The sequence below is a fragment of the Belonocnema kinseyi genome, chromosome 6 (assembly GCF_010883055.1).
Source record: "Belonocnema kinseyi isolate 2016_QV_RU_SX_M_011 chromosome 6, B_treatae_v1, whole genome shotgun sequence".
Classification (NCBI taxonomy): Eukaryota; Metazoa; Arthropoda; class Insecta; order Hymenoptera; family Cynipidae; genus Belonocnema; species Belonocnema kinseyi.
In genome coordinates this window covers 120,030,740-120,043,908 of record NC_046662.1, presented here as the reverse complement: position 1 = coordinate 120,043,908, position 13,169 = coordinate 120,030,740, and the positions used below count along the sequence as shown (strand labels likewise).

Sequence of the window (13,169 nt, the reverse complement as noted above, 5' to 3'; positions counted from 1 at the left end):
CATTTTAACAATTTTAAAAAACTACAAAAAAAAATGTAACTCGTAATAATTGATTAATATGAATTTTTAAATATTTTATATTTTCAACATTGAAAGTAAAAATCCAGGAACGAGTATGCGTGCATTTTATTTTGAAAAAATATTATTGTTGACAAATTTAATGATTAATTTTCTTTTGATTCATATCCTACATATTTATTAAATAAAGGGGCTAAATTAAATTTTATTTCAAGGGATTTCTACGGATTTCAATCATTTCAAGGGATATAAAGGAATTCATGTATGAAAAAAGCGGGCAGTATCCTCGACGGTTAATCGTGTCGTCTGTTTCAGTCATTTTCTGTTAGTGGCAATAATGTCGCAGGACATTCGCTTCAGTTCGCTTTCAGTCACTCAGAGTTTAGGTTATGCGTTGCGTAATCAGGTGCCTCAAAACAATCTATTTTGCACAATATATTTTTTGACTGGGAAATTTAAAAATCCTTAGAAAACAAATCGGTCCAAGTTTGACTTTAACAACTTTTAAAATGACTTGAATTGTTATCTCTTTTAATTGTGATACCATTCACTTTACAATGCGTAATTCGAAAATATTTTGATTTAAAAATGTTCCATTTTAGATTTTTGTGCTTACATTTTTAATTTAAAGAATTTCAAAATGCAGACTTGAAGACTTGAACCATTAAAAATTAAAAGCGTTTAAAGTGAAAATTTGTTGATAGAAAACATGTATCTTTTACCATTAATTACTTATTAAAAAACTTGGAAGTTCTTAAAGAACTTAAAAAATAATTTTATTTTGCAAAAAATTTCTAACAACTTCTAGATTTCTCCAGATTTAGAAATAAAATTTTAAAGCTTTTCAAGGATGTTTTAACTATCTGAAAAGAAAAAAATTTAACTTCTAACTTACGAAGTTTTCAGTAAAAAAAATTTAATTTTTAATATTTCCCGCTTAAAATTGCAGAAAATAATAAAATTTGGAAATTTGTATAGTTCATTGATTGATCATTTAATACAGAGCATTGAAAAACGTAACGTGAATTTATATTGACCAGGAATTTTTTTTCTTCGATTAAAATGGCCACCCTGATATATGTACGTACATACTTAAAATCAGTACTTTTATAAAGTTTGATTTTCGAGCACAAACATTTTCACGTTCATTATGACATTATGAAATAAAAATGGCTAAAATACGACAACAAAATTTAAGACGAATATCCAACAGAAATTATTCATACGACCATGATTGCATATCGTTTGGTGAGTCCCGAGATTGTACGAAAGGGATAAAGGGTACCCCAAAACGGCTTCTATGGCGGGACTGCAGTGTATTTGGAAAGATCCCAAAGAATTTCAAGAGATTTCGTTTCATGAATTTATAGAACTCTCAATATTTAAAAACCAGTATGTGGCAATGGGGCCACACGGCAGAAGTAAAACTTTGATGAATAGAACATTAAAGTTTACGCGAGGAATCATCACGAGAGGCTACTTACTAAAACAAATCTTAGATTGCTGCAAGGGAAATCTTGAGATTCTTGGAAATCTCTCAGCAATTTAGCATTCGTGAGAAATCTTTCAAATCTTCGGCTAAGTGTGGGAAGAGGTTTTTGCTGAAAAGTATTACTTCAATTGAATTAATCGTTAATAAAATTGCACTGTTTCGCCCGCTGGAAAATATACATGTACGCTTTAAACAATGTCTTTAGAATAGAAGTATACTAGAAACAATGTACATAAAACGCTAGTAAAACTTCAATTCATTTTGAAGATTAACTGGGAAAGCATCACGTGTCTCTTAAAATGTAGACAACATTGAAAAAGGTAAATTTCATCGAGTTTTCTGAATAATCCAACTAGAGGAAGAAAAAGAACCAGAACTGAAGAAAATTTAGTTATGGATAGAGCCAAAAAACAAGGTATTTACATATTTGCTTTGAAAAACTAAAAATGTTAATCTTTATGAAAGTAAATAAAAAATAAATGATTGACTTTTAAGATTATTCTCATTATTTTTTTTTTAATTTGCATAAGTAATATTCAGGGCATAATTTTATATGTATATTTTTCTTCAACTTGGTTTAAAAAGTTGCCAATTTTAATCATATGCCATACTTAAAATAAAGGAAACGTAATTTTTTTATTGATTAATGCATTTAAAATATTAAGGATGTTTTAGGTATGAAGACAAGCAATTTACTCAATTTAACTTGATTTATGAAATCAAGAAAAATAGTCGCATTTCTAAGTCCAATAAATTTTACAAGATAAATCTAAATTTGCTATAGAAAAAATAGTTTAAGGCTTAATTATGAAGTGAGTATATACCGCGAGCATCCTGAAAGAATTGCTTTCTTTTGGTGCAGGCTCCGCAATTATCACCTCTTACGTGCTCGATCAATGCCATTTGAATTATCCTATTTTGTTCACGATTCATGCAATGAAAGTAATACTGTAAAGAAAACTTCATTATATGCTAACAAACATTTCTTTTGGTATAAGATTGGAATCACTCAAAATTCTCTCGATAAACAAAGGTAATGAAAAGTGTTTAACATTATTTTGATACTGCTCGACAAAAAACATATAACTTTCGTTCTTTAACAAAACCAATAAATTTCAAATAACACATCATCTTTAGAACAATTTGAAGTATAAGTTCTTAAAGTTTCATCTAAAAGTATTAAGAACTTTGTCTTCCTGAGCGAGTTGAAGTGAAAATATTTGGTAAATATTGTTTTCTGAAAAATGCAGTTTTCGATTTTTAAAAGAAACCGTAAAAGGTACAACTTGGCGCAATTGAAGAATAGGGGCGTCACCTGTTTTTTGGCTGGAAAAATGGACGGCAATCTAACCCAACTTTTTTTCTGCAAGAAAAAATATGCAACATGAAATATCTTAGAAAATTATCTTGAAAAGTTGAATTTTCGAACCATGAATGTTTGAAAAAGTTTATAGATTATCTTTAACAAATTGCTTTGCACGGATATTTAACCGAGAGACGTAAACAAGAAAGCAGACAGAGTGCAATTGCAGAAAAGGGGCGTCATGTTTTTTTGCTTGGAAAAACATTTTTTTTCTGAAATAAACTATTAGAATCTTTAATTGGACGATAAATCAAGCCACTTGATGAAGCATGTGTTTGAAATTATTGTTACTTTTGTTACTACGATGTCTCAAATATTGGTCTATCACGATATCGGAATGATCATATTTAACTCTCCGTTTAGGTGCTTTTAAACATCCATAGGTCAGAAATATTCCTTTGACAGGTCACAAAAATAATGTTGATAAAAACCTTACCCTTTTCCAACGTCTCGTGAGGGATGGAAGGCACCCTAATGACTAGTCCAAAAAATAATGCTGGTCAATTCTTTACAAATCCAACGTCTCGTTAAATATTTTCATTACGATATATCGTGACAGACCTATATTTCAGACATCATAGAATCAAATTAACAATAATTTTAAACTTGTGTCATAAAATCGCTACACACACACACACACACACACACACACACACACACACACTATATTTATATATCGTTCAATCAAAGATTCTTATAGTTTGTTACCGAAACAAACAGTACTTCAAGCGAAAAAAAGAGGTGACGCCCCTATTCTGTAATCTAACCAAATTAGGGATGTAAGCCATGAAGTTTCACTGAAACTTTTTAAATTTTTATATAAAACATTTCATATGTTCCATGAAACATTGGAGAGGAAAACAATTATTTTGTGCATGCCCAGATCGGTTTGACCATTAGAGTCACGTTGGGATTTCTTTGATTTTGAATTCACCCGCCGCCATATTGAAAAAGTTTAAATGTTTCAAGAGACCCTAAATATTTAATAAAACTTTTTATATGGCCAAAGTTTCATGGAACTTTACGTGCCTCAATATAATAATAAGTAAATACGTAGTTAATTAATTGTAAATTATAAAAATTGTAAAGTAAATAAATTGTAATTGTAGTAAATTAATTGGTTTTAAAGTATACTAGAAAAAAATATCTGAAATTAAACATTTAAAACAAAATGCATTGATTGTCAAAAGCACGGGAAAAGCTCCGGGTGGCAACATGTGCAAACTATGCACGGCGTAAGGTTAGATCACTTTGGTGGTAGCAGATGAGACTACTTCGAATGTTTTCCTGAGCTCACCTCGTTGAAGGCCATTTTTGCTATGCCTTCTCCTTCCGGCACCTCCTTATCCTTGTCCGGTTGAGCAGTATCAGCTGATTTCGTCCGATCACGAGCGACAAGGGTAATGCTGATAGATTGGAAGTACCAACACTCACGAGAAAACGCGGATAAACCTGTCTGCTAGAAGCTCTACGTCACGAGAGTATGAGAAGAGCACCTTGACCCCATATGCAACCTGACAGATAGTTCGATATTATATGACCGACCGATGTGTTTTAAGAGTCGAAAATTCGAATGTCTGCTAAAGTGCTAGGTCCAAGCTGTGGGCTCACTTCGTCGAATGCCATCTTCTTTACTTTCCTTCCTCCTTGCAGCAGATCCTTGTTCAACGTTTTGTCCTTGAAGACAAATCACATCATCCTAATGTTCCCGTGGAGCTCAGTTGAACAATAGCTGATTTTTACAGATCGCGAGTGCAGCGCCGAGATATTGGATCGACAGCACCAGAAACTTAAACGCACACTCCACGTTAAAACGAAAACCATGGAGAATATACATAAGAAGACCAAACTAGAGGAACTAAAAATGAACACTTTTCTGTTGCTACAAGTACGCACAGACACATGTGCAAAATCACACTTACGTATAGTTCAAAACTTCCCGAGCGTGTCGTGCCAACCGCACTTAAAAAAATATGGCTGCCGATGTGAACACGTGTCAAATGTAAATAAATAATGATTGAACAATTAATAGTTTGTGAATAAAGGAAAGAATGCTAAAACTAAAAATCGCTGTATAAAAGCGAAAGTTTCCAACAAGTGTGGTTTCAAGTGTAGTGTACAAGACTTTCAGAGTGGTATAAGTTGTATGTTTATTGTTTTTGTCACGAACGCGTCGAATACCTGTCGCACGCATAGTGTTGGTAAAAGTAATTTGATATTTTCATACTACCAACCTCTTCCATGGCGAATAATTTTGTATTCCACAAACATTTCAAAAAATCCTGTCTGATTATGAATTATTTATTTGTTCAAGCGACCTGTCAAAACAATGGAGGCGGCCATATTTTTTTTAAGTGCGGTTGGCACGCCACGTTCGGAAAGTTTTGAACTATACGTAAGTGTGATTTAACACATGAGTACCTGCGTACTTCTGGCAACATAAAAGTGACCGTTTTTGGTGAAGTCCGTGCATTACAGATTGGTCTCCTTATATCTATTCTCCATGACGAAAACACCCGTGATCGGCCATGAACGCATGCCCATGTGCATGATCTAATAAATACATGGTCTAGCGACGCGCAAGTAAAAAAAAACCGAACCAATAAGGACCCACCGCTTAATTTCTCCATCTTGGATAAGAAAGGCGGCAACCGTAAGGGATTTTAAAATGCAAAATGTAAGAATAAAAATTTCTTGTACTTTTCAGGTGTATAAATATTTGAATCCTTATGAAATGTATTATAATAATGTTGAAGATCGTTAAAGGAAAATACGGATTAACTATAATTTTAGGTTATGTGTTTCATAACTTCTTTCTGCTGACAAAAAATGACGTATCTGTGTCAAAAAAAATGAAATTGAAGTCAAGTTGGAAAGTTCTGACCAACGAAAATTATATAATGCAGTGAAGGTTGGACGCTGGACCGGGATACCTGGAAAACAGGGAAATTATAGTGAACTTATTTTTTGACCGCGAATGTTAAAAAATTAGTATGATAAAACTGTTGTCCAACTTTGATTTCAACCGTTTTTATTTTAAATTTCCTAAATTGTGATTTTCATAGATTATTATACCATTTTGTTTAGAATACTTAATTCGAAAATCGGTCCCTTTCAAAATTTTCCAGTTAAATTTTTTTATTTTTCAGCATACATTTTAATTGAAGAATTTCAAAATGTAGTTTTAGAGGTTAAAAAAATTAAAAATTACAAGTTTTTAAAATCGAAGATTTTTTAATAAATAACTAGGTGGCCGTCGGACTGGGAAACCGAGAATTTTACGAAGTTTCAGAAGAAAAATCTGCCCAAGCTATATTTTAACAGTTTTAAAAATAATTAAAGTGTAGTTTTGAGGATTTAAACAATTAAAATTTAGAAGTATTTGAAGCTGAAAATTTTTGATAAAAAACAGTTTTATTTTATCAACTGTAAATATTAAATAAATAGATTATTTAAAAAATGGATCTGTACTCATGATTTATCAATAATATATTTTTCATTCACAGTTTCAGGTATTCCTTTATATATTTTTTTATATTAAATTTAATAAATAAATTTATTAATATATTACTTCTCTTAATGTTTTCAGCCATTAAAAAATGTAAGCGTGCGTTTGACTACTTTCCACTTAAAAATAAATCCATAATAATATAGTCATAATTAAATGTTTTTATTAAATTAAAAATATTGTGAATCTAAATTATTTAATTTTTAACCCATTTAATTTGAAATTTCTTAATGTAGAAAAAGAAAAAGTATTTAATATTTAGCAATATTTCACTGTTCATTTAGGACGAATAAATTTAAACCAAATATTGAAAAGAAAACAATTTGAAACTGAATTGTTTTACATAGAAAGCTTTGAATCATCAGATTTTCAAAGAACTTTTGATTATTTAGCATTACAATTTCAATTGTTTTATTTAAAAAGTGTTTAATTTATAAGTGAAATTGTTAAATTTTGACGCATAAATAACAATTGAACACTTATTATTTGTACACAAAATTTTAGTAATTTTAAGAGATATATCGAAGTTTTAAAAAGGTTCAAAATCAATGACAAGCTTGGTATTATTTCAAGTAATTTAAACGAAGTGTCTTAATTGATTTTCCTATAACAGTTCGCCGTACAGTCTTACGCGTCAAACTTAAACTGCGCGATCAAACTAACAAAATGGTGGAATCAAGCGGTTGCGTTACTTGAACGAAACAGGGCCCTCAAGTGGCTAGACCATGTATTTGTTAGATCATGCCCATGTGTATGGCAGGCGCGATCAACTACGTGAGAAATAAATGGCGAGATTTAGCGCCATCTGCGATGGACATGAAAACTACAGAAGCATGCATGTGTTGGTCGCTATATATGTGCATGGTCCTTCCTTAGATGCGTTGACGAGGAAAACAATTGAACAAAAGAGAATAAATAAAGAAAAAATTAAGGAAACAAGAAACGCAAAATAAAAAATTGAAGATGATTATCATTCAATTTCTCATTTTACGTTTCTCATTTACTTAGTTTTGCTTTTATTTTTGTATTTTAAGTAGAAAAAGATAATTACAAGACGAGTTAGGATGTACATACGTATGAATTTTTATTTTTCTGAAGCAGAGTTGACCTGTGAGATACAGTTTTTTTAATATGTCATAACCACACCAGTTTGTGTTTTCAAGAAATACTTTTCATTAAGGTGACACCGGCACACGAAAGACCGTTTTGAGGTTATAGTCTCATACGGTGACAGCACGAGCGGATCATCGGACACACCATTCCGTGCTCTCGGACCGCCTACTTGTGCGCGCGCAAACATGTATACACGCGCGCAGAATTTAAAAGTAGAGACAATGATTACCTCTTTAACTCTCTGCAAACTACACATCCATATAATTCTTTTATTTATAGAAATGTCTTATTTATATAAATAAATGCACTTCCTGTAGGTTTATGAAGATTCGAAGTATATAGCAGGTTACTGAAATAATAATATTGCCATCCTAGAAAGCCTTGAGGTACAAATAGGTACGAGTACAATAGATCAGGTACCCAGGTATACACTGATGAAGTTGCAGTCACTAAGCGGTTAGTGACCAGTGATATTCGTAGATTGATCAGAGATTGATGCATGGAGTCCACCTAAGTTTTAATTTTATGTCTTATGAAACTATTATCGGCATCAAATATGGACGCTTTAAGTGAAAAAAGTGAGTTCAATTGTTCATTTTGCAAGCAACAGTTCACGCGAACATTCAATTTGCGAAGACTTATTAGGTTAGTGCACAGTGATAAACAGCAGCAGTTAACTTGTTCAGTGTAAGTACATTGTTTTTGAAGAACTAACTCAAGTATTATAAGTTATTATTTAATCGTACAATTTTCATTATAATGAAATATATTACATCATAATATTATTATTAATCGGAATAATAAGAACTGTTTTCCTTCCAAGAAATTTCGAAACTTTTATTAAATTTATGAATAACTATTAATATGATCCAGTGACAAAGAACAATTGTAATAAATAGATGGAAAATAGTGATGTTATGCGTCTGAGTAAACGATTAATTGTAAATATCATTAGATTTAAAATATGACATACTTTAGACCAGATAAAATACCAAAAAGATGTTGAAGAGATCCTTTATTCAATTTTCATTTATTCGTTTCCAGAGTCAATTATTCTCCTCATCAGGAAAATCATAAATCTAGTATCAAAATATAAGTCCTTATATTTATAAAAGAAGAAGTCAGTATTTTTGATTATTAAATCATATTCTTACAAATTAGATATCATCTCGAATTAGGTCTGTAAAAAACATAAACACTTAAATTATAGCAAAGTTTAAAATAATAAATAAAACGGATCATTATCATTATCATATTCAAAATAAATATACTAAGGATAGATCTCTTAAATGAAAAAAGAAATCTTCGGATCGAATAAAAACTTCTGTCCTTAAATTTTTGTTAAAAATTTGTTATTTTTAAGAGGAAGCCGTTTAGACTCTTCATTTATTAATAAACAATCATCCTGATTAAGCAGGTTAATAATGTTGCTTCAAATTGTTGCGAAAGCTTTATCTAGCATTAATAACATAATTTGTTGTTCATAATTTTTTTGCTAAATTCTTTATAACAACAAATTATGTTAATAATGCTAGGTAAAGCTTTCCACACAAATTGAAGCAAAATTATGACGCTGGTTGATCTGGATGATTGTTTATTAATAAATGAAGAGTCTAAACATTTTTCTCTTCCAAATAAAAACTTTTTAACAACAATTTAAGGAAAAAAGTTTTTATTCGATCGGAAGATTTCTTTTTTCTTTTAAGAGATCTATCCTTGATATAGACAATGTACCAGTTTAGAATTTTTCTTTATTATTGATTCTGAGGTAACACTGTTCAAATATGGCAATTTTGTTAAAAAAATCATTTGTTTATAACGTTGTACATTGCAAATACTGACTTGGATCACATCTATCCACATTCCTCTTCAACTTCACAGTAGACAGAATGTGTATGTTATTGCTTTTGTTTAAATTAGTATATATATATATATATATATATATATATATATAATGACTAAACCTATATATTAGGCTAAACAGAAAAGACTGAGGATGATTTAATTCCTTTTTAATAGCACTGTAAAGCTTTTCCGTATTATTACGAAGGAATTCAACCAATTTTTCACTATTGGTCAAATTCATGAAACGGAAAAAAACTAAGACAAAAGTTTTATTGTAGAAATGCAATACTTCAAAGAATGAAAAACTTCACTTCTGTTAATTTGTACCTAAAGCTGCAAAAAAATGTTTATATTTCTTGTGCCTTTTTCAAGAAATAAAGAAACACACACATATTTTTAAACTTTAAACAACATGTTTTTTCTATTTTTTATGGATTCTGAAATATTAGCCATTTCTACACATGTAATATATGAATTGAAAATTGTGGTTGTTATTTGTAAAAAATGTCTTTTTTTCAGGATCCGTAAACAATAGAAGAAAAAATTCTACAATTTTAGGTACGAATTAAACACGTGCACTTTTCGACAGTTTTTAAAAATACTTTATATTTTTTAAATATTCAAGTATGATAGTTTTTAATATTAAATTAAATCTAAGTTTAGTCAGTTAGATAATATTCACAGTAAAAATATTTAAACAGTTATTTTTACCAGAAGCAAAAATTGGAAGTTAAAACAAATTGTGATGTATGTTCCGATGTCATGTAATTTTCTATGTTATTTTACGAAGCAGTATTGTTTTAAAGTGGTTGAAAAATCTGTAAATTTGAGATTGTTTCTTTAATTTTTTTAATTAATAAACTTTGTTCTTTAATTTAGTAAATCGAATAAATGTATTTTGAGTTTTATATCACGTAACCATTTTCTCTACGTTTAAATTCTGGGCGCATGTATACATGTTTGCGCGCGCACAAGTGGGTGGTTCGAGAGCACGGAATGGTGTGTCGATGATCTGCTCGTTTGACAGACCAGGCAACACGTGACAGTAACAAATGACAAGAAACAATTTTCCGCGCACACGCTTTTGACACCAATTTGAGCCCTCTGCGATGGGCAGGAGAACTAATTTGAACAAAGATATAATAAGCCTAGATGCGGCACGTGTATAGTTCGAGGAACTAATTGTAGACGGCGCTCCCGGCGGAAATTGCCCGATCCCCCATGCCGCTCAACCCGAAAATCGCACCCAACCCACTACTTTGCCCCTGCAATCTTCACCCGTCGAACAAGTCCATCAAATAGTCGATACTAAATCGGTAAATACTAAATACTTAAAAATATAAAATACAAATTTTATGTCGAGAATTTTGATTTATTATTTTCAATTAATGAATCAATTATTTGAATAAATTTTGCGTCAAGAAAATATGTAGATGCATAAGATTTACTTTTAAATTGAATTAAAATGTAATTGTATCGTAATAAATATTTTTAGCTGACATCTTTTATGGAAAAAATTAGTCATTTTGCAATTAAAATTTACTGTCTATGAATAATATTATTTTGTTGTTTTGAAAAAGAGGCGGTGGAAGTTCTACTAAATGAAACTATACGTTTAAAGACATTAAAAGTTGTAATTAATAAACGTATTCAGTTGAAATTTAAAATAATTAATTTTTTAAATAAATATGATCGTACAGCGTTCTCGCATGTATAATTAGCGATTTGGAATTTTTAGATGTAGAGTTAAATTTTATAGGAACACCGCATCCCTCACGATTATCAATTTAAGTAAACTATAATTCGTGAATTTCTATGTTTGTGTAATTAATTATAAAATAAATAAATTATAATGAAACGATAAAATTATATAATAAAATTATTTTTTATTTTATTTTTTTTATATAATATTTTATAGAATTTTATGTATCTTTCTATGTATGTAAATTATGTCCCGATTTTTTAAATTGAGAACCCCATAATTTCAAAATTGAAAAAATGTATTTTTGAATTTTACTCGAGTGGTTGATCAGAATAAATAAATATTTTGCCTTACATTTCTCAATTTAAACCAAAGGTCAGAAATTATTGGAAAGTTTCAAAAACATTTATCTCTTAATTGTTAGTTTGTAATAAAATACTCCGTAAATGAACTATTTATTGTCGCGAGCACATTCTCATCGTGCGCTGTGCCCGTGGCTTGCAAGTTTGAGCGCGCCTGCGGCGCGCGTCTTTTGATTCCCGCGATTCCCGCTAAGATATTTATTCTTTACATTTATAATGCTTGAATGAAACTTTATCGAAAACATCTCTTTAGATCGCAGTATTTATATGCGTGTTCATATTCTGAACTTTTTGCTTAAATAAGTATAGTTAAAGATTAAGTTTCTCAAAGTTCTGTAGGCTTTGAGGTACACAATATTATCGTGACACTCGCGCTGAGCACTCGTTTTTTGACAGACAGTTGTAAATTTATATTTTCTGAACCACCTTAAAATAACCTTAAAAAATACAATCCTTTTTTTAGACATTTTTCTCTATTTCGCGTTATTATGCAAATAATAGGATTTTGGTTTTCATATTATTTTTTATACATGTATAAAGCAAAATATCCTACAAGTCTTCTTTTAGATTTTTTACCTATCTTGCGTCTTTTAGCATAATATTGGAATTTTTTATTATCTGCATATATTACTTACGATAAAACAAAATTACGAGTCCTATTGAAAAGCGGTTTAAAGAAATTTTCTAGAATTTTTCAAAACCTTTCATTTCTCTTTGAGACGTTTTGTCGTATTTTGCGTCATTTCGTTCGAAATTTGAATGTGTGGTGTCAAATTTCGGGCAATTCTAATACTTTCTCCATCATAAATAATAAGAATGTAATAAATGAATACAAATTTGTATCACTTTTTTGGGCGAATAATTTTTTTCTATCAATTTGTTTTTGTACCTTTTGTTGTTTTTCCACAAATTTTTCATTTTTATTTTTAATACCATTTTTATGATCAAAACCAAAACTACGTGTCCTGTCAAAAAGTAATTCATGACAAATTTGTAGCTCTTTTTCGGGTAGATAATTTTTGTTAAATCATTTTTTTTCGTAACTTGTATCATTTTTTCAAAAAGTTATTTAAAAATATTTTCAATGTTATTTCTCGCCAATAAAACAAAAGGTACGTCTCCTATCAAGAAGTGATAATTAACGAATCTCTAGATCTTTTTTGAGATCACAATTTTTGTTGATTCATCTTCTTTCGTATCCTGCATAGTTTGACCACAAAATGAGATTTTTCATATCTCATTATTTTTTGTGCAATAAAAATTAGAATTTTCAATTTTACAAGAAAATCCAAAAAGTTTGTATGATAATCTTGTAGGGCTTTTAAAAAGCAATGCTTTTCTTTACTTTTTTTAATTGTACGTTGTTTGGCTTATAATTTTGATTTTAGATTGATATTAAAAATTTTGAAAATGCTATAACTCTGTGAATTTTTTGTTGTATAAAAAAAAAGTCATCAGGATAAATTGTTTGGCCTCCTGAGTACTCATAATAGCCATAAATAAAAATTTCAAGTATAAATAAATGGTCCCAAAATTTGTATTTTTATCCAAAATGGCTGTTAACGAACTCGTCCTTTCTTTTTGGACTCGTCGAACCTTTCTTTCTTATCCTTTCTCAATCATAAATGATGAGAATCAGAAAAATTAGAGGCCCTTTAATTTTTGTTATTAATTTCAGTTTTTAAATCATTTGAATTCTTCAAAGTAAAAAGCTGTTACTTTTCTCTGTAATATTGATATTTTATCCAATATAAATAAAATTGAAA

The 13,169-nt window shown here is 29.9% G+C and overlaps 1 protein-coding gene across 4 annotated transcripts in view; it reads right to left on the bottom strand.

Moving 5' to 3' along the window:
• Positions 1-4,690, bottom strand: part of LOC117174201 (serine/threonine-protein kinase 26) — a 455,881-nt gene extending 451,191 nt beyond the window's left edge. For 2 of the 4 annotated variants that reach the window (XR_004467272.1, XM_033363063.1), the window contains exons 1-2: positions 4,171-4,690; positions 2,826-2,873 (exon numbers count right to left, since the gene is read on the bottom strand). Coding sequence is in view for 2 of the 4 variants with exons in the window: in XM_033363063.1 (XP_033218954.1) it covers positions 2,826-2,873; positions 4,171-4,185 (63 nt within the window). In the remaining 2 variants the exon portion in view is untranslated. Of the gene's footprint in view, positions 1-2,825; positions 2,874-3,309; positions 3,435-4,170 lie in introns of all 4 variants that reach the window. The other 2 variants (XM_033363066.1, XM_033363064.1) reach the window with 2 other exon arrangements.
• Between the last annotated feature and the right edge of the window lie 8,479 nt (positions 4,691-13,169).